This window comes from Lampetra planeri, chromosome 7 (assembly GCF_965212315.1).
Source record: "Lampetra planeri chromosome 7, kcLamPlan1.2.h2, whole genome shotgun sequence".
NCBI classification, from domain to species: domain Eukaryota; kingdom Metazoa; phylum Chordata; class Hyperoartia; order Petromyzontiformes; family Petromyzontidae; genus Lampetra; species Lampetra planeri.
Genome location: NC_136113.1, coordinates 3043315 through 3066223, shown reverse-complemented (window position 1 = coordinate 3066223; position 22909 = coordinate 3043315). Strand labels below are relative to the sequence as shown.

Sequence of the window (22909 nt, the reverse complement as noted above, 5' to 3'; positions counted from 1 at the left end):
TCACAGCCATGATGGACACACCAGCAGCCCTCACCATGCCTAAAATGACTCAATGTGTTTTTTGACCACCAGCAAGGACAAATCACCCCCAACCCCCGTGACCTCACTGTCAATGTCCACTGCAGGCTGCAAAAATCCCCCAACGCCAGAGGCATGAGAGCCCCTACCTCGTAACCCTCCTGACGCCGACGAAGCAGCACAGACAACAGGTGGGGGCACTAAAACATTACCCTGCGGACAGTGTGTGTGAGTGTGACCTTTACATTCAGAGCGCGGACACTTGCGGTGAACGAACCACCTACTCATATCACCAGCACCCCAGTGTGAGATAGTCTATGGACCCCCCCTCCCTCCCACTTATAATTGTGAACCCGGGGTCAGAATACTCTTCTCTTTACATGATGTGATAGCCTTCTTTTGTTATTTGTTTTGGTGTAATTTCTTATTTTTGTTTTGCTCGCGAGTCGTGTTTTAATTTTCTTGGTAGTGGCTGTATATATGGGATTTGGTCCTTATATTAAAACGACTGAAACGACTTTTTTATTTATTTTACCAGGTAAGGCCTACTGAGCTATATAGCTCTTTTTCTTAAGTGACCTGGCCTCAAATGATAGCCCAATGAAGTGGCTTACGTGGAAATTCATATCAAATACTCTAAACGCATGTTTCTCAATGTGGAGGGAAAAACCAGAGGACCTAAAGAAAAATAAACACGACCATGGGGAGAACATGCAAACTCCAAATATACAGGCCTCATGGTCAGGATCGAACCCACGACCTCCTGCATACCAGGCGAGGTAGTTAACACCTCGTCACCGCAGCGCCCCTATTGTACATCGTTAAGGGATGCTATTAGGATGAATGATGCTTTATAAAATTAAAGTATTATTATTATTCGAACCCCACCACCGATGGTGGTTTATGTTAACCTCCCTCTTTAGCCGAACTAATTATGTCCCCGGCGGGTCAGGATCAGAACCCAAACCATGAACCATGATTTTAGCCTGGAAGGTTAAAAAAATACAAAGTATTCTGAAAGCTGGGTTACAAATTCTTTGAGGTCAAACATACTATCTCACACCGACAGCTCCACGCTAGCGGGGGAAAGCTGGGCCCTGTGGCGATGCACTTCTCTGATGAAACGACTCAGCCGTCGGGTTGGTGGTTCATGCAGAGATCAGCAAGCGTCCGGCTGTTTTATGCGGTCTTGTGATGTGGTTGCCTTCAGATCCTCCACAAATTCAAATATGGAATGGTAATTTTACTCATGTTATTCATTTACAAAGGTATTCTTTCAGAAAGATTAATAATTTATAAAACAGTCAAGCTATGAGTATCCATTCAATGTTGCCGACAGCATCACGACAAGCATGCTTGAACTGATTATAGACAGCACGTTGTCATTCTAAAAACTATTCTAAACTATTTTTTTTTTATTTTACCAGGTAAGACCCACTGAGCTATTTAGCTATTTTTCAGAAGCGACCTGGCCACAAATGATAGCTCAACGAAGTGGCTTATCATGTCAAAATTTATATCAGCCAAATACTCTAAATGCATATTTCTAAATGTGGAGGAAAAAACCAGAGGACCCAGAGAAAAATCCACGCGACTACGGGGAGAACGTGCAAACTCCAAATATACAGGCATAGGGTCGAGATCGAACCCACGAACTCCTGTATACAAGGCGAGGCAGTTAACATGTCACCACCATGATTGAACAATTACTGAATGAAGACCTCCCTAAGCCATCGAATAATCAATTACGGGTTGAAAAAAAAACTCGATGCAAGTTTAGTCAAACTGCTGATTCTGACTTATATAGGCACACACGAGTCAATCAGACACATTTGATCCTAGTGGTTAAACATATCCTTCATGCCGGCCTTGGAATTCACTGTTAATCCAGTGGCAGCACCTGACGTGGGAGACGCTGAAAAGCAGATGGGGCTCTCCATTGCTCTAAATCTGTGTTTCATCCACTTCAAATCCTCCAATGTCCGGCAAATGATCAATCTCTGCTGTACGTGGCTGCACGCTGATTTATCCTGCTGATAGGTGAAGCTTTCCCTCCACGTGGTATTGATCGTCTCATTACTCTGGCGATGTGGAGAATGTGCACTCGAGAGTACAAGTATAGAGCAGAGTGAGTGACAGTGACGCAACTTGCCCTGCTCACACGCGGCTGAGAGGAAGGGACTGTGAGCCTGATTGTCACTGTGTACGTCCCATCTCATGTGCGGCCACGTCCTGCAGAGCTCATAGTGGACAGCAGAAGGCAGTGCAGCAAACCCCATTATTGTACTCTGCTTGTTATGCCCTATGTCGATGCTTCCCGCCTTCACCAACACCGCAATGACTGGTACGGTGAAGTATGGTCAAATAACCCCGATAATTTGGACGGCATAGGGAGGTCCTTGTCCAGCAATGGACTGACAAAGCGTACACCTATACATACATGGATATGTACACATGCACATATACGAGTACACATCTATATGTCCGAGCATTAGAAGACAACACTGCCTTTGCCGTGGCTGTCAAATGCAGATGGTGCCATCTCAAGTTATCTCTCTCTTGATTTTAAGTGATACTTGGTGAAATCCAAAACTAAACTGTGTCAGCTCCCTCTTTATTCTTTGCTGCTGTCAATGCATGTGATAATCTCCCCTTGGTTGTCTCCTGCGCTGATTCCCTTCCGTCGAGGTCCACACATTTGGTCTCCCCTCTATCGAATAGTGGTTACTCTCCAAAGGCCCCTTTCCTCGATTTTCCCACCTCTCCACCCTCCCACTTTACACCAATTTCTCACTCCGCTTCCCCTGTTCCTCTTTTTGCTACAAACAAACTGCAGTGCGATTCATCGTTGGCGTGGGAGCCGAGGTGTCCGGGACAGCTCGTTCACACTCAATCGCACTGATGTTCAATAAGCTGAGCTTTTTTTTCTTTAGCTGTCGTTTTTTTATTTTTTTGCATAAATGATTTTGTGTTGTCTGTGTATACTTCCGTTTCTTCGTTTTCCTAATCAGCTTGTCCTGGTGAGGGTCGCGGCCGCAGCGTGTTGAGTAGGGTGGCGACAGACTCTAACTCCATAAATGACGTCACGCGATTTTTGACGATTTTTCAACCCCGCCTCCTCGTCACATGGCGTCACAAAAAGTCAGACCCCCCCTCAAATAGGACGTCACAAAGCTCTGCCCCCCCCCAAATAAAACATGCTTCAAATCGCTTTAAACTATTGTCGTTGTAGTGCGTATTTAATGTGGCGCTGCACTCTGATGTTGTAGGAGAAAACATTTATTAAAAAGTATATTTAATTAAGTAGAACGTGTTGTCTGTATTTATTTAAAGTTGCGCATTTTTACGTGACGTCACATTTCTCAAACCCCCTCCCCCTCGTCACACACCGTCACAAATGTCTGACCCCCCCCCCTAGGTGCGTGACGTCATTTATGGACGGCCCCATAGTCCCGCCAACGTGTCCTGGGCCGGCCCCTGGGTCTTCGCCCAGTGCGACGTGCCCGGTCTGTGTATACTGTTAATACTCTCATGTTTCTTCGGTAAAGTCACGTAGGTAAAAAATACAATTAATAAAAGTAATAATAGATAATAATAATAATAATTAATAATAATAATTTTATTTCTATTATTACTTTTATTAATTTTAATTTTATTTTTTACCTACGTGACTTTACCGAAGAAACCTAAGAGTATGAATCCTTGCAGTCACGAAAGCTTCAAATCTAGAATTATACTGTTTATGTTAATATAATCACCTTGTAAATCCAGCTACATGAGACGCTCTTAGTATCTAGATGCTTTATAAATTAAAGTAACTATTAAGACAATCGGTTTCCACCCAGTGCCTACGACGTGATGAAACGTGTAACTGGGCCACAGAGTAGAACGCGAGGGTAACTCTTGCACACGTAACCTCATGCCACCGTGAAGCTGGGATGGTGTGGTACAGGTGTGCTGTGGTACAGGTGTGCTGTGGTACAGGTGTGCTGTGGTACAGGTGTGCTGTGGTACAGGTGTGCTGTGGTACAGGTGTGCTGTGGTACAGGTGTGCTGTGGTACAGGTGTGCTGTGGAGCAGCCGTGGTGGACACGGTGAGGGATGGCTCTCGGTCACACACCAGGGGCACGATCCCCGTGTTCCAAATTTACTGAATGGTCTTCTCATTTCGGGCTATGCTAGCGTCGCTTACTTCAATGCAACATTCACACAAACGACACTGTTGTTTGTATTTTGGACATATACACGCTCTGGTTCATTCTGTCACGGTCTTACTCCAGAATCATGGTTCTGAAATTAAAAAAAGCCTAACGCTGGAACAAGGAGTTGATGGTTTGCAGCCATACGTGACAAATTAAAAGTGACACATCCCTGGCAGAGCGTTTACAAGTCACAAACATCCATGATCCACGCTCGCGTAGAAGGGTGGCAGAAATATAAATAAATGAATGCAGCAATGTAGCTGAACTACACAAGACGCTCACGCTGAACCATATATACCATACACAATTACGCACATACCACAGAGGGAAATATCCAGCCAGTGGAATAAACCGTGCATGCTTTCAAAGCACCCCTCAATTAGGCCGATGGATTTACAGTGTTTTAACCCGTGGTTGCATTTGCTTTGATGTGCAACTCGGCAAACCAAACTCCAAATCTACAGGCGTCAGCGTCGGGGGTTCGACCCTGAACATGATGCCTGTGTAGTGGTGATACGCGCTGGGTGTATATGTCGTGTGCCAGCGCGTATGTACGGGTGTGTGTGTGGTGACGCGCGCTGACGGGGAGGAGCAGGCGTCAGTGCGCGGGTGGGGGTAGTGCTGCTGATTGGCTGTGTGCCGGTGACGCGCCCAGAGGGAGTGATCGGGTAGCAGCGCGGTGTGATTGGTCGGGGAGTGGAAACACGCGCTGAGCGGAACCGGATCGTAGGGATAGCGCGTGGGGATTGGGTAACTGAGGAGCGGTGCCGACGTTGAGGTCCGCATCCGCTCCGTCTCCCGGGAAGAAGGGGTATATAAGGTGATGCACAGAGGAGCAGGGGCAGAAGTGGAACCATCTAAGAATGAAGACGAAGGTGCAGAGATAGAGCCCGGAGAGGAGAGTAATGGAGAGTAATGGAGAGTAGAGGAGAGTAAGGTATAAGTGTGTAGCCAGCGAGAGAGAACGGTCTACACGAGCTGAGTAATGTATAGTGTGTAGCCAGCGAGAGAGAACGGTCTACACGAGCTGAGTAATGTATAGTGTGTAGCCAGCGAGAGAGAACGGTCTACACGAGCTGAGTAATGTATAGTGTGTAGCCAGCGAGAGAGAACGGTCTACACGAGCTGAGTGATGTATAGTGTGTAGCCAGCGAGAGAGAACGGTCTACACGAGCCGAGTATGCATACGGTGTAGCCAGAGAGAGAGGAAGGTCTACACGAGCCGAGTATGCATACGGTGTAGCCAGAGAGAGAGATGCAAAGTCTACACGAGGCGAGTGGAGAGTGTAGCAGAGGCGCAGAGTCTACACGAGGCGAGAGAGGAGTGTAGCCGAGGCGCGGAGTCTACACGAGGCACAGAGAGCCAGCAGCACAGAATCCAGAGTCAAGAGAAGCGCATTGTGAAGAAGAGAGGCCACGCGTTGTATTGTTACAAGTCAAGATTTAATAAAAGAAGTGTGTTCCCGTCAAGGAGTTTCCTGCCGTCATTTTCCAATACTTCATCTGGCGTCAGAAGTGAAACGGGCTTCCAAGTATGGAGACGAGGAAGACCCGTAGGACCCACGGGATTGACCGCGAGGAAGACCTGGACGACTCGGGGCCGCTGGTGGCGGGGGGTGAGGAAGAGGACTTGCCCACGCTGCAGGGTCCGTCGACGGCGCCGGCCGAGCGACCGGGGACAGACGCCGGGCTTCGTGAGGCGCACTCCCGACTGGCGGAGCTGCTGCTCGCCGCCGCGTCCATCTTGGCGGAGATCAGCTCGTCGGGAGGAGCGGGGACGGTGGGGGACATTTTACAAGGTCGCCCCGCAGATTCCCGCCAAAACGAATGGGGGATTCCCGCCATTGCGCCTGGGCCTACTTTTGGCGGGAACGGCGAGCGCCACGTGGTGGTGGGTTCCCAAGCGCGCGCATCGACGTCATCAGCGCGCGAGGGGGTCCGCCATCTTACGTCTGCTGCTGGAGCCGCCATCTTAGACACCGACGGACAGGCGGAGAGGAACCACGAGGCGGATGACTTCATTTTTCAGCAGCGCCTGCCCACGTTGTCAGCCTTCAAGGCGGAAGGCGGAGACTGGGGCCAATTTCAGCGAAGGTTTTTGGCGCATCAAGAGATGTCAGCGTGGTCCGATGCTACGGCGCTGCGGGCATTGCCCGCCATGCTGGACGACGATGCGCTCACGGCCTTCAGGGCTGCACGGAAGTCGGACCGCTCCACGCTGAAGGATGCGCTGGGTTTGTTGGCCAGGGTCTACGGGCCTCCCTCTACGTGCCGCCATCAGTTCTACGCAAGACGGAAAGCGGCCACGGAGACCGCGCTGGCCTATCGCACGGCGTTGCTGGCTCTTGCTGATGCTGCGTTCCCTCGGATGGACGAGGAGGGCCAAGACGCGATGGTTTTGGAGCAGCTGCTCAAGTTGGCGCAGGACCTGGGGGTCCCTATCAACACAGCTGACGAGATTGATATTTCTTCTTTGAGAGTCGCCACGAGTATTCAAGCGCACGAGGCCCTACAACGGAAGCAAGGCGTTGGTTGCAACGCTGCTGTCGTCGCAGCCCCGGGTTTGGTGGTCGCCGAACCCCAAGTCGTCAGCCCACGAGAGGAGGCGTTCGCCACGGGACGACCAGGGGACTGGAGGCCGGGGGCCCGGTCGCCTCTGCGATCGGGCCGAAAGTCGGAGCAACCAAGATCTACTCCGACCCTCGTCACGTGCTATAACTGCGGCCTCCGGGGCCACGTGGCGTCCGGGTGCCGCGCTCCGCGGCAGCGCGCCATGGGAGCTCGGCTGGACGACGACCGAGAGCCCAAGTCATCTCTACAATCCCCGGCAAGTCGCGGCACCTCACACCAGAGGTGTGGACTCGAGTCATGTGACTTGGACTCGAGTCAGACTCGAGTCATGAATTTGATGACTTGCGACTCGACTTGGACTTGCATAACCATGACTTTGTCCCACCTATGAGATGTGGACTCGAGTCATGTGACTTGGACTCGAGTCAGACTCGAGTCATGAATTTGATGACTTGCGACTCGACTTGGACTTGCATAACAATGACTTTATCCCACCTCTGCCTCACACGCTCGGCCTGTTTATTCGGCACACATGGGACGCCGCGTTGCGGCGGAGGAGGGCCGGTTAAGGTTCGGGGATTCGGTTCGGCGAGGGGGGTTCGGCCGGGACCAGGGAGACATTGAATGGGCGGAATTGGGGCATAGAATTGTGGCTGCTTCGGCGGGTTCGTCCGTTGTTACGGGATCTATTGATGGGGTTGAGATTAGGGTGTTAGTGGACACGGGGGCATCGGCAACTATTATATCGGACCTCATTTATAATATTCTTCCGGTCCAATGTCGTCCGCTGCTTCCAGTGGATGTGCCATTTTACGCCGCTAATGGGGGATCGTTGGGCATTATCGGTCAGGTTAGGGCGTCCATTTGCATTGGAGATATCAAATTGTCGGGACCCGTTTTCGTTTCGTCTTCTTTGGCAGTTCCGTGTCTTTTGGGCACTGACTTTTTGGCTAAAATGCCCATTAAAATTCTTATCGATCAACGATGCATTGAACTGCCATCGGGTCGCCGGATTTCATTTTTGACGGGCCCTACTGACATTCGGACGGCGTGCGCTACGATACAAGCGGTGGCGACGCAGACAGTGCAAGTGCCCCCGGGTTCACAGATGTTGATTCCCCTCCGGTTGCGGAAACCATGGGTGAGGGAGGCTTCGGGACAGAGTATGCTTTTGGGTCCTTCTAACAAGGCTGTCGGGGGTCTTGATTTATCGGTGGCTCACACTTTGGTGCGGGCTGACAGGGATCCGTTTGTGATGGTTTTGAACGCGGGGTCGCGACCAGCTGTCATTCCGCAGGGCACCGTGCTGGCTCACGCGGCGCAGGTCCCTGGGGATGATGGGTTGGTTGCGCAGGTGGGCTCGAGCCCCGCGCGGAACGTTGAGCCAAGGGAAGACCTTGAGTGGGTCCATTCGTTATGTGCCGCCTCGGACGATTTGTCGGCGGCGCAGTTGGGTGCGCTGCGCGAGTTGCTCATTGAATTCTCTGATGTATTCAGTAAACATAAGTATGACATTGGGTGCACGGATTTGTTGCACCATCACATTGAAACGGGCGATGCGGCGCCGGTCAGGCTAAATCCCTTCCGACTGAGTCCCGTGGAGAAGGAACATGTTCAGTCGGCTGTTAACGATATGCTAGAAGCCGATATTATTTCGCCCTCCTCTAGCCCGTGGGGAGCGCCTATTGTGCTGGTTAAGAAGCAGGACGGGTCCCTGCGATTCTGCGTTGATTTCCGTCGCCTGAATAAGATCTCTGTGGCTGACGCGTATCCGCTCCCCAGGATGGATGAGTCCCTCGATGCATTGTCTGGTGCGCGATATTTTTCGACTCTTGATTTGTTATCGGGGTTTTGGCAGTTGCCGCTCGACGAAGAGTCGAAACCTAAGACAGCATTTCGGACTCCAGGGGGGCTGTTCCAGTTTAACCGGTTACCCATGGGACTTCACTCCTCTCCAGCGACGTTTCAGCGACTTATGGAGCTGGTTTTGTCGGGCTTGCAGTGGGATACATGCTTGATTTATATGGACGATGTCATTGTTTTCAGTAAAACGTTTGAGGAACACCTCCGGCGATTGAGAGGGGTGTTCTTGCGAATGCGATCGGCTAAGTTGAAATTTAAACCGGCCAAATGTCACCTCCTTCGTAGGTCCGTTAGATACTTGGGTCACATTGTCGATTCTTCGGGGATCTCCACCGATCCCGCGAAGACGGATTGTGTCGGTTCGTGGCCGACACCTACGTCCGTTTCCGACGTGCGTAGTTTCATCGGGTTTGCTTCTTATTATCGGCGGTTCGTTGAGCACTTCGCCACTATTGCAAAACCCTTGCACGCTCTAACGGCGAAGGGAGTGAAGTTCAAATGGGGACCGGAGGAGGAGGCCGCGTTTCGCTCCCTCCGGGACGCCTTGGTGGGTGCCCCACCCTTGTGTTTTCCCGATTTTGCCAGTCCCTTTTTGCTGGACACGGATGCTAGCAACACGGGCATTGGGGGGGTGCTATCCCAAGTCGTTGGGGGTGTCGAAAGAGTTGTCGCCTACGGTAGTAGGGTGTTGTCTCCGGCGGAGCAGCGCTACTGTGTCACCCGTCGCGAGCTGCTTGCCATTGTTTTTTTTGTGCAGCAGTTTAGGCCATATCTTTATGGTCGTCACTTTACAGTCCGAACGGACCACGCGGCGCTACAGTATTCATTGAGGGTCGCCCAGCCCTCGGGCCAGTTGTCGCGTTGGTTGGAAGTCCTCCAGGACTATCAGTTTACGACTACGTACCGTAAGGGGTTGCGACACACGAATGCCGATTGCTTGTCGCGGTTGTTGCCTTGTGATGAATGCGCGTGTTTGTCGGGATCGGCGCGCTGTAAACCGACGCTTGCGGGGGAGATGGGGGCACTGGCTGCGACAGCGGGCGCACCGATCGGGGATGATTCCACTGCCTCTCAGGGTCGGGACTCGCTGCTCTCGCTGTCGCTCAGCGAATGGGGCCGCCTCCAGATGGCGGACAGCTCGCTGCTAGCATTGCGCCGCAAGGTTGGGGGTCCCGAGGGGGACCAGGAGCGTACCGGCTCCTATGTACTTGAGCGGGGCGTGTTATTGAAATGGGACAGTTTGTCCCGGCGGAACGCACTCGTGGTGCCTTCCGCTGTGAGGGGGAGGGTTGTCTTGGCGGCACACGAACGCCTCTTGCACTTGGGAGTTAACAAGACGCTTGCCCTGCTTCAGCGTGACTATTACTGGCCGGGAATGGGAAGTGATGTGGTGCATATTCTGAAGGGGTGCGTTGAGTGCGCCAGGCGTAAACCACCGGCCGTGGCAGCTAATCCACCGCTGCAATCTATTCAGGTCTCGCGTACCAACGAGCTCGTTGCACTCGATATTTTGGGGCCCTTCCCAGTCACGCCGAGAGGGAATAAATATTTGTTAGTGGGGGTCGAATACTTTACCCGATGGCCTATGGCGTGGCCTCTCGCTAACCAGTCGGCAGCGGCTGTGACGGATGCCTTCGTCCAGGGCTATGTCCTGGACAAGGGGGCTCCCGAACGCCTGCTGACCGACCAAGGTAAAAATTTTTCGAGTAAATTGTTGCAAGAGGTGTGCGATCTGTTGGGTACCAAGAAGGTGCGTACCTCCCCGTACCACCCGCAGACTGACGGGATGGTGGAGAGACTCCACAAAACCTTGACTTCCATGCTGTGCCAGCAGGTGTGCGAGGCACATGTAGATTGGGACCTGCAGGTCCCGGGAGTCCTTGCCGCGTATAGAATGGCCCCCCATGCAGCTACGGGGTTTTCCCCATTCTATTTGATGTACGGTCGGGAAGCTGACCCGCCAATAGAAACGCAACTTGGCCTGTCCGCTCCACGAACTAATTCTAATTTGGCAGAACATATTAAGTTTAATATTCACAAGCTGACAGAGGCGAGGGAGGCCGCGCGGCTTAATTCGCGGGCTCGCCAAATTGCTAATGAACGGTTGCGGGCACGGAAGGTGTCCATGCACGAATGGAAACCAGGTGACAGGGCCTGGCTGCATTGCCCTCAGGCACCCTTGGCTACGTCGCCTAAATTGTTGAGACCGTGGAGGGGACCCGTGGAGGTCGTGCGCGTTGCACGGCCCCAGTGCGTTCAGATAAAGTGGGGAAAGCGCCGGTGGTACGTTCACCCCTCCCGACTGAAACCGTTCTCGCCTCCATATGGCCTCCCCTTGTGTCGTGATGGCCGGGCGTGTGACGTGACCGGCGACCCAGAGGGGGAAATGTCTCTGCCTGATCCACACGTATTTTCGCCTGATCTGCTCCCAGGTGTCTCGGAACTGACAGCTGCCGATCACCGGCGGCCGGATCTCCGCGGCGGGGCCGGCCCTTTCAGGCCCGTTCCGCGCCGTCTGGAGCAGCCGGAACCGCCGGACGGTCGTCAGTGTCCCGCCCCATACGATGGACCAGCCAGACGGACTCGCGCCAGGTCGTGCTACTTTGCATGACCTGCCTCGTGAGGAGTCGGGGCAGTTGGAGCGCCTCGTCACTGCGTGTAGTCGCAGGGACGTGGGGCGCGTTCGTTTCGAATTTGCTCGTATCGTGTTATTGTTGACTTTTCGGGTTCATTGTCAATCTGTACATAGTTATTCTTGTTGTTGTTGTTGTTGTGTTATGTTACGGGGCACACTCGGGGGGCTACGGGGTTTTTTTTTGTTGGTTGTCGTTTTATCGTCGCGGTTGGTTGTTGTTAGCAGCCGGGCCGGCTGCGAGCTATGTGGGAGGGGGTGATGTAGTGGTGATACGCGCTGGGTGTATATGTCGTGTGCCAGCGCGTATGTACGGGTGTGTGTGTGGTGACGCGCGCTGACGGGGAGGAGCAGGCGTCAGTGCGCGGGTGGGGGTAGTGCTGCTGATTGGCTGTGTGCCGGTGACGCGCCCAGAGGGAGTGATCGGGTAGCAGCGCGGTGTGATTGGTCGGGGAGTGGAAACACGCGCTGAGCGGAACCGGATCGTAGGGATAGCGCGTGGGGATTGGGTAACTGAGGAGCGGTGCCGACGTTGAGGTCCGCATCCGCTCCGTCTCCCGGGAAGAAGGGGTATATAAGGTGATGCACAGAGGAGCAGGGGCAGAAGTGGAACCATCTAAGAATGAAGACGAAGGTGCAGAGATAGAGCCCGGAGAGGAGAGTAATGGAGAGTAATGGAGAGTAGAGGAGAGTAAGGTATAAGTGTGTAGCCAGCGAGAGAGAACGGTCTACACGAGCTGAGTAATGTATAGTGTGTAGCCAGCGAGAGAGAACGGTCTACACGAGCTGAGTAATGTATAGTGTGTAGCCAGCGAGAGAGAACGGTCTACACGAGCTGAGTAATGTATAGTGTGTAGCCAGCGAGAGAGAACGGTCTACACGAGCTGAGTGATGTATAGTGTGTAGCCAGCGAGAGAGAACGGTCTACACGAGCCGAGTATGCATACGGTGTAGCCAGAGAGAGAGGAAGGTCTACACGAGCCGAGTATGCATACGGTGTAGCCAGAGAGAGAGATGCAAAGTCTACACGAGGCGAGTGGAGAGTGTAGCAGAGGCGCAGAGTCTACACGAGGCGAGAGAGGAGTGTAGCCGAGGCGCGGAGTCTACACGAGGCACAGAGAGCCAGCAGCACAGAATCCAGAGTCAAGAGAAGCGCATTGTGAAGAAGAGAGGCCACGCGTTGTATTGTTACAAGTCAAGATTTAATAAAAGAAGTGTGTTCCCGTCAAGGAGTTTCCTGCCGTCATTTTCCAATACTTCACCTGTATATTTGGAGTTTGCATGTTCTCGCCGTGGTCGTGTGGATTGTTTTCTCCGGGTTTTCCGATGTTTCCCTCCACATTTATATACATACGTTTAGATAATTATTTACCTGCTATTAATGTCCACATTAGCCACTTTGTTGAGCGATCATTTGTGGCCAGGAAGCTTCTTAAAATGAAGCTAATAGCTCAGTGGTTACATAAAATTAGTTTTTTTTGTGTGATTCGCTTACCTTTCCTATACTTTGCACGCCTATCGTGTTATTGTATTGTTTGTTGTAACTTTCTGACCACGTGCCCCGACTGGACATCTGTGAAAAAAGAGCTTTACAACTCATCAGACTTCTCCAGTATACATACATATTCTGATTCCGGTCTCTGAAAGCCACCCCTGTTTTTGTATTGTTTGTTGTTGTCACATTCCGACTCCGTGCCCCTACTGTACATGTGTGAAAATAGCTTCATAGCTCTTCGGATTCCTCCAGCACAAATAAAAATGTTGATTTCCGAAAGTCACCCTTGGCGCTTTCGACTAACAAAAACTTGAGGTAAACAATGCCACTCGTGATACCGGCTGGGCAGCACTGCACTGCCCCCTTGTGCGTTTGCGACGAATGCCCCCACCACACGCCACAGTCGCATTCCTCCATTAATAATGCCCGATGCAGCGAATAAGAACGCACAGCAAGATTATTACTATTTTCTTCTCCTCCCAAAAATACACGCCCTTCACAGGTTCAAGTGGTCATCGATGTAATAGTGCACGAACCAGTTGTTCCAGCTCACGTTGGGCCAATGTAAAGCCACAATTGTGAGTCGCGCGCGGTGTCTGAGCACCGCGATTGTCTCTATCCCTGTTAATGATTGTGTAGTTTTGCGTCTGTCGGCCGTGAGATTTTGTCCCTCATGAAAGTTTAACAGGGCGATGCCATGCGCCCTGACATTTGCATGTGACCCCTATTCACTATGAATAGGGCTACATTGTCGCTGTGTGATCTGGGCAAGGGTTTTCAGGCAAAAAAAAAAGAAATTGAACGTCGCTACCAGAGCGCGTGGTTGAATCGCGCTCGAGTTTACTGATGTTGCTCAGACATTAAACAAAAAAGACACACACACAACACTCTGAAATGTCAAGTAGACGTGAGTGTCAGTGTTGCGCGCCCTGGTTCCGTTAAACTTAATATGCACATTCATTTTGCCGTGCACACCCACGGCAGATGAATCGCTGGCAAGTATGAAAAGAGATTAAAAGTGGGGTTTCTGGTCATTAAAGAGAGAGAGGCGCCACTTAAACGAAGTGCTCTCGACACAGTTGTGGCCAACCTTGGAAAGAGAAGTACAATGAGATGACTAATGATTTCAGGAGCTAAATGGCAGCCACAGCACGCATCCTGCCACAAACACGGGCAGGAAATGACCACTCCTTGCAGCAAGGCTGCCTCTCGCTTTACTCTCTCTCTTGAATGGTGAAGAGAAACCAAATGGCCGCTGTGCTTTAATAAAACCATCGTGATTCTGTTCACAACCACACGGCACGGACTGCAGTCTTCTCCGAAAGTGAACGTAATTCAGAACTGTCCGTGCACTGTACGTCCATGGATTTGCAGTCATGGGGGCAGATGAAACGTGTGCCTCGGAGAGTCATTGATTGTTGTCGGTGAACAGGCAGTGGGAGTGCTCCACTTTCCACCAGGCTGCTCGCCGCACAGCTGAAGAGGTTGATCCTCGCTTGTGGAATTAAAGATTAAAATCTGTTCCGTGACTTCTCGTCGGAAATGAACGTTGAAACAACCTGCCAGATTCCAACTACAATACAGTGCAACAGCATTTGGCAAATAAATGTTTTGCGGAGTTTACAATGATCGAAATAAGGAAACACCGCGGGCGTGGCAGCCATTGAGAGGTGGCATTTGGCCCAGATGAAATGCTTTAAGGCACACACATGATTAAGAATGTTTGAGTCACAATGGCGTCCTAATTGTCAGAAAAGAATGGAGCCATTGTACAATGACATTTCACAAAACGCAGCCACAACTTTTTTAGAGAATTATGCCAAGAAATCTAGCACTGTGGCATCGACATGAATACAGCTCTTATGTTCTACTTGTTGGCAATGTTTTACTAATATATTTCACCAACCAGAGTAGAATATAAAAACTAAATATCTCCACAATCCTGCTCGGCAATAATTAGCAATAGTCAAATTAATCTAAACCATGCATAGTCAACATAAAAGGCTTAATTAAAATGTGTCTGCCATTAAGTATGCAATTACATTTCAAGCAATTTGATTGTGAGCCTATAATTAGAATGTATCAGCAGTGAAGTGCTATTGGCTCTGGGGGTGGAGGAGGAGGGGGGTGGGCAGTCCTGTGATCAGCATGGCCCCGTCATCCACCTGTTCACGGGAGCACACCTGTGCCGCGAAGTCCTCGCACGACTGTCATCAGAATGACAGCGCCAGGGGCACAGAGCAAGGCGAGACTCCGCCCTGTCATCTCCCCACACCGGCACGCCCCACAATCGGCCGAACGCCAACTGATTGACAATCATCGTACAATTAAAGTGATTAAATTCGTGTCAATCCAGTATGAAATGCGTCTTCTTTCACACCCAGCCATTTCACACAAAGAAACAAAAATCCACGGCAATGTTTCGCCAAACAACACGGCCACTGCGAGAAACTGCTGTTAAGTCATAGAGGGCCCGGGCGATGTTTCACGGAACGGCTGGCCTGCTTCCACGCATCCTTGGCTAAGGCACAGCCCCATGGCGTCGTCGAGGCAACCGGCAGCCCCCCCACAGAGTTAATTCTCCAAGCTCGAGGCCCAGACAAGGAATGCGCATTAATTGAAGAAATATCACACTGGTGGAAACTGTACTTTTTTTTTCACAACCACCATTCTTTTCATCAGGTAAACAAGCCACCATCACCGCGATATATCTCGAGCGTTGCTCGAAGCAACTTCGCTAAATATAATTTCAACAGCTCAACGTACAGATGTAAAAAAACACCAACATAGTGACAAACCAACAGATTGATGTGTTTCTCTCTCTCTCTCTGTAGCTTCAATTATAACAGCGGCCTTAAAACTGCCTAACTCCCAAGTTTGCATCAGATTAACTCGGGAAACGCCCACGGACACGGCATTAATTCCGATGCAGCGCCGTCACGTCCAAATATCATGCCATTCACACTCGAGAGGGCCCAAAGGCGCGGCGCGGGGAGCTCCCCGGAGCGAGCGGGCGTCAACGGTGAGCGCTGACCGCAGCCACGCCCGGCGAGTAGATTCCGGCCACAAGCCTCAACCAACCTCGCCAAGGCCCCCACCCCCCGCCCCCCGCAGCAAAAGAAAATAAACCACAAAACGCTCGTGGCATATCACGGTAAGCTGGTGCGGCACGACGCACGGCGACTCACACGAACAGCGCACCCGGCACGTGCCAGGCTCGTCGTTAAACTGAAACCAGGTGGTATGATGAGAGATTTCACCTCTAAGTGCAATCAGTGATGACGTCCGTAGAACTAGTTGTTCTGCTTTAATGCAAAAAGTGGCTTCGTCGTAAAGTCATTTTTGAGCCAGATGTGGAAAATCAAGGACTCCCCCCTTAGGCTATCAAACTCTGTGTGAGAGCTGCTACGGCGAAGAGAAGAAATATGCAACGTAGCTCCTGTTCATCGCTCAGGGCCACTGCAAACACACCTCTTTCTAACCAAACACATTACAGGCCTTTTTTTGTATTTTGACGATTGTTTAAGTACCAATCTGAATGCAGGCTCTATACCGTAGAGAGTGCCATATCGGTAATATGTCATAGTATACGTTTTAGTTTATCGGACCGTACAGATCTATAAAGGATACTATTCTAAGGATGCACAGTACAGTGCTGCACGACCACCAACCAGCAACGATTGCCGTGCCCTTCACTGAACGCAGAGGCCATACATCGTAATTGGAACTACGACAAATGGCACACTAACGAAGGGCACAATCTCAGGACTTGCGCACGCTCCGACGCTCACGTCGCCGTGGTTGGGAGGGACCTCATAACTCTGTTCCACCACCCTGACGTGGGGGCCGCGGATTCATCGTCGGTACCCCAAGATCACAAAAGCGCTTGCCACCGCAACTAACCTTGCCACACCACACGGCAGCAACAGGAACGAACCAGCCGGCGGCAGACTTAAACGCCGCTACGTCAAATTTGTGGGATGTTAAGCCCAGACTTGATGTGTGATGTGGTACAACAACAACAACAACAAAAATGCCACCCCTCATCTCACGGAGACAGGGGAGCAGACAGCCGCCGAGTGTGGCAGCAAATATAACAATTGCTTTTTGCATCTCGGGGGAAACCGTGCAGCTCCCAGGATTTGACAGCGCAGCACCTTGTGTGTGAACATGTCACGGTGACCTGGCCGTCTATAGCCGCACGTTTGTGGCTGCACACGGGGTTCACCTGGCACGTGCGATTGCACACACGAGGGGACTGCCTTCACGAGCGTCCGCAAATTATCGAGTGCTTTCATCAGCCACATCCAGCAATCCAGACAGCATGTGTGATATACCTTCGAATGTGTGTCCGACGCTCATTTATCACTGCGGACGTTTTTATTACATTCTCAAGTTCCTTGGCTTTTTTTTTGCATTTCAACGTACACTTGGGTAATTTCTCAATTTTGCTGAATTCTGTCTCAATAGGGGAAGTGTATGCCCACACACATGCCTGCCATGTGAACGTTCTCTACTCTAGCCTCGTAAAAATTGATTCGTTAGTTTTTAATCTGAAAATGTATTTTCCCATTCCTGGATGATCTTAATCATTTACAACAAGGGGCAACTCAATGAGTTGGGAGAGTTTGAAGCAATATATTTGATCAGTGAAACGACCGTTCTTATGTATGCTTATGATGCCTTTGAATTTTTCCCCTTTACTCTGTTAAGCTCTGGCCATTTGTCAAGCTTTCATCACACACGCGCAGGCACAGGGCTTTTATTCGGATGCAGGATGAGGTGGCAACTTGCTCCACGTCACTTAAGTCTCACACGGGGCCATGGGAGGCTGTGGAATCACTGAACACCGAGACAAGCAACAGCAATCACTTGCTTACATAAACATCCCCGTGAATTGCTCCAATGACACTAACTTCTCGATTGCAATTTACAACTCAGGTTCTTTTTAAGCGTGTGAACGTCGCACTTAACTGCCTGAAGGATGTGCACTCCATCGCGCGAACACGAGTGCTCCAACTTCACCAAGGCAACCGCTGTGTGTCACACTCAGTACTGTAGTGATGATCTTGACCAAATCATATCTCGGAAGCTAAGTAGGATCGAGTGCTTTGAAGATGATGACCGCCATGCACGGCAGGGTTGTTATAGGCTGCTGGGCTATGTTGCCAGCAGGGAGCAGTGCACAATACATTGTACTGTACTATGAACCCACGTTTTTGCTCCTTGCCTGCATTAACTCGCATTGACCAGCGCGGTTAAATATTGTCAAATAAACCCAGCGACCCGTATGACATTGGGAGGAGGCCATCATACAGCAGTGGATTGACAAAAGATCTGTACATATGCACGTGTAATAATGCACGGTCGTGCTTGAATCCAAAGTACACCACCGTCTGCTTGCATCACCGCATTTGTGCTTAATCCCAAACAGTCCGAAACGCGATTACTAGCGCGTCTGATTGTAACCATCCAAAACCTCGTCCCCATGGCAGCCAGGTAACAACAATGCTCGTTTCTAAGAGACGGCTTCATTTACACACTGAGCCCTTGCGAGCGAAGTGTCTCTCAAAAAAGAACACGTGCAGCCGGGGAAGGGCAAATCCGGCAGGTCGGGCTCCGGTCTCCGGGAAACGGCCTCGATTGAGTCGCGCGCGGTGTGTCCGGGGAGACGAGCGAGCGGCTAGGTGGCAAGTCCCTGCTTGCTCGCAGCGGTGGATACAAAGCCCACCCACCCCACCATGTGCACACATCACAGTGGCGCAGTGCCAAGCAGGGGAAGAGGTGGGGGTGGGGGGCTCTGTGTTTGCCGTGCAGTGATGGGGCATCCTCAGGAATGTCATTCAACCAATTCGACTCGCACGCGCGCGTTTGGCTCCCCGTCTCGTCGCTTCGGTGTTGCGCTGCAACGCGACCGAGGCTTGTATTGCTGCGGGCATTTCAAGTTTCGTACACGTACGCCAAATAGAGTATCCGCGTATGTTGAACTTCTTTCGCGCCGTACGTAGCCAACCGTGCTAATCGGAGGTGCGGGGAAATTGGGGTTAATTGGCGTAGCTCGTGTATTTTTTCTGACCTTGATGGAAATATTTAAACAATTAATGGCCGATTCCAGCAAAACAATGTGACCCTGTTAGAACCAGTTACTTGGAGCGGAGTTCATAAATAATGTTTTCATAAAGGCACGTGTCTATATTTAACCAATATCGCCAGTGGCAAGGAAATTATAAATACGACTATCATCAGATGCCACCGATAGCAGCCAAATTTCAATTCGATTTGGAAATATGTGAATCTGTCTGCAAAGAGTCATGATACGATAATAATTGTTGTGCACTTTCACATTCGAACTGCACCCTTCACAAGTGGATATGACCGATTATTCACTTATGAATGTGTCAATTTGACGATGGGCTTGGATACATTGGAATGAATCCTTAATTATCCTTCCTCCAAACTTTTCTAGAGGACGGTTATTTTCTGAAAACAAAAAAAGTCACGTAGGTAGAAATAGAGTTGTGTATTTTAGCTTCATCTTAGAATGCACTACGAGTGGATACAGTGGTAATGTATTCACGATAATAATAATAATAATAAAGAAATAATAACTCATTGCATTCATTATTAATACCGTCTTATCACAGGGAAGTCGATGTAGCACAGTAGTAGGCCAATGATGCAGGCAATAGTTCTCGATCACAGCAGAGGGTAGACAGATTGACAAAGTTGCTCGAGATGACACTTCATACCGTGAGGGTCAAAGAGAGTGTGATCTCCAACTACGAATCAGCTAATGTCTCTTCTATGTGCTCGGAGCGTCAACCTCTTGTATATATTTCAACTATATACAGTGTTCACGACGTGCCTTGCGCATCCTGCTTGTGCACTATGCTAATAAAGCCCCTTCATTTCATTTGTACATTTTTTTTTCTGGTAAATAATACATGCGTATGAAAATCAATAGATCTTTAATGTACCATTACTCTCAAGGAGAGGATGCAAGGGAAGGTCCTTTTTCCCAGCGATAGGACGCGGAATAACTGATGACCCCCGTACATCACGGCGCGAGCAGAAACGCCGCATTGCTGACGCCGCCGGGCTCGCGTTAACCATTTGCTCACCATACTCTTTGGTTCTTTCGGTAAAGTCACGTAGGTAGAAAAAAAAAGAATAGATCACGACGTTTCGATCGCAACTGCTCACCCTGCAGCTTCTGCATCACGTCCTGGAAGTTGCGGTCGCTCTTGCCCACGAGGTGCGGCGTGCGTTGGGGCGCCGCCATGGCTCGCGAGTCGCCACGAGGCTGCGGCGATTCTCAAGATTCCGTTCCTCCTCCTCCTCCTCGTCCCGGTCGAGGATCAAGGCATCAGGAGTCCCGCGTGGCCGTGACGAGCCGCATCCTCGACGGTGTCCGGAGAAAGGCGTAGATCCAAAACTAGAATTCTAAAGAAAGAATCGTGCAAAATGAGATCAGGCATTAGCTGCTATAAGCAACTGTTGCTAAACAACGTTGGCACAAGACCATAGAGCATTCAGAGCTTGACTCGAGACTCTTCAGATTAAAAACGCTACCGAGACCCACAAGCAGAGCAACGTTTACACTTTGCATGAGCATGCGCCGCTCCTGATTGCTTGGTATGTCAAAGCAAAAGTAAAGTCGGGTAAAGATCTAATTTAGAGGAATTTGAAGCCAGCAGTCAACAGGAAGTGCTGTAAATTATTACTTGCCTGAGCCTGCAAACAAAAACAGCGTGCCAGTGCCTTCTGTGTGGACTTTTCACTGATGCAATAGCTCGGATCAGCCTTGGACTCACAAACACACTCCGTCTTCTGAGAATCACGAAGTAGAATGCTCATCGACTGTAAATAAAAATTCACTCTCAATCCCCAGTCCACGGTGTGAGTTCAACTTTCACCAATCGCCAACCAACACTGCTCAGCCCAGTGAGGCCCCTTTTCCCGGTCAAGTGGCGAGTATTTAGCCACGGCGGTGGCGGCGTAAGTAGGTGTTGAGTGGAGCCCTTTCGGTGTTGACCAATCGTGTTTGTAGAGTGCTAAGGAACCGTTTGTAAATGCGGCGGCGTTCCATGTGCCCCGGTTCTTTAGTGAGTTGCTTTGCATCCAAGCGGCGGGAGGACGCGTCCCCAGCCCGTCGCGTAGCGAGCGATTGAAGCAGGCTCCACGCGTCTGTTAATGTTTGACTAATCCGTGGGTTTGAGCTGTTCGCTGCAAATTAAATGGACGGCTTGCGACAGCCACTCCTCTTAGGGCACACTATGATGATGATGATGTTGCTGCACATGGCATGCGAGTGCATTGGTTACATCACTGTATTGATCAGAGTTTAAATTACTCATGCACGTCGTGTTTTTGTTTTTACAACATACAGGTGATATTTACGGGACACACAACAAAAAGTCAAATATAGCATTTACTGTGCAGTATTTAAATTCACAATGAGCCATGTAAGTGTATAACTGGTTTCAGTACTGTTATGTAAATATTGTGTGCCATTGTTATTTTTGCCATGAAGAAGCAGGCACTAATTGGAGTCGATTTGAAAGATAAACTACAGACCATTGCATGCATCACAGAGATGACAGGACCATCTGTCATCTCCGTGATGAACTAGTTGGATCTCTCTGTCCGCAGACGCACTACCCGGTGCAAGTGTTAAAAGGCTGACCTTGATGAGAGTTTGTGTTTGTTTATTGTAGATTAGGTCATTTCGACAGCGCCCTTTTCAGGGCGCTTTACAAACGTAGTCACGATTGTTCAAGTTTCCAATACAAGTATTAGGCAGCTCTCGTTTCAAATGGCAGCCCTTAGCCAATTGTGGAAATTCCACATTCCTATGACAGGGGTCAGTTCATCCATAGGACAGCCACTACTATCTTCACAGACAGGGCAAGTCAACTAAAGATGGACGACTGAAATTAGTGAAAATAACATGATAATGGTAGGTTTTTACCCTTTTAACTGGTACAAAACTGACACCTTTATTCAAGGCATCATGTTTGCAATGACCACAACACAAGTAGTCAATAAAGCAAACAAAAAGAAGCAACTCTGATAAGGATAATAATATGCACTGTCCTTGAAGTTGATTGGCCCACACCCGAGACGGCTTTCTTTAGAGCCTAGTCCCCATTGGTGTAGGGCCAGATGACACCAGAAGGCGTACAACTCAAAAACAGTGCAATATCAGAGTATTGAGAGTTCGGGGTAAACATTTACACTATGAGATCTCTTTTAAGATCTGGTAAAAGAGATCTCATAGTGTAAATGTTTACCCCGAACTCTCAATACTCTGATATTGCACTGTTTTTGAGTTGTACGCCTTCTGGTGTCATCTGGCCCTACACCAATGGGGACTAGGCTCTAAAGAAAGCCGTCTCGGGTGTGGGCCAATCAACTTCAAGGACAGTGCATATTATTATCCTTATCAGAGTTGCTTCTTTTTGTTTGCTTTATTGACTACTTGTGTTGTGGTCATTGCAAACATGATGCCTTGAATAAAGGTGTCAGTTTTGTACCAGTTAAAAGGGTAAAAACCTACCATTATATTTTGCCACTGGTAAAAGAGATCTCATAGTGTAAATGTTTACCCCGAACTCTCAATACTCTGATATTGCACTGTTTTTGAGTTGTACGCCTTCTGGTGTCATCTGGCCCTACACCAATGGGGACTAGGCTCTAAAGAAAGCCGTCTCGGGTGTGGGCCAATCAACTTCAAGGACAGTGCATATTATTATCCTTATCAGAGTTGCTTCTTTTTGTTTGCTTTATTGACTACTTGTGTTGTGGTCATTGCAAACATGATGCCTTGAATAAAGGTGTCAGTTTTGTACCAGTTAAAAGGGTAAAAACCTACCATTATATTTTGCCACTGGTAAAAGAGATCTCATAGTGTAAATGTTTACCCCGAACTCTCAATACTCTGATATTGCACTGTTTTTGAGTTGTACGCCTTCTGGTGTCATCTGGCCCTACACCAATGGGGACTAGGCTCTAAAGAAAGCCGTCTCGGGTGTGGGCCAATCAACTTCAAGGACAGTGCATATTATTATCCTTATCAGAGTTGCTTCTTTTTGTTTGCTTTATTGACTACTTGTGTTGTGGTCATTG

At 49.8% G+C, this 22909-nt stretch overlaps 1 protein-coding gene across 1 annotated transcript in view; it reads right to left on the bottom strand.

The window, feature by feature from the left end:
- The window catches only part of SYNE1 (spectrin repeat containing nuclear envelope protein 1), a 152118-nt gene extending 131696 nt beyond the window's left edge, over nucleotides 1–20422 (bottom strand). Inside the window, exon 1 of the mRNA XM_078595960.1 lies at nucleotides 19985–20422. Coding sequence (XP_078452086.1) covers nucleotides 19985–20063 — 79 coding nt within the window. The 5' untranslated portion in view covers nucleotides 20064–20422. The remainder of the gene's footprint in view (nucleotides 1–19984) is intronic.
- Between the last annotated feature and the right edge of the window lie 2487 nt (nucleotides 20423–22909).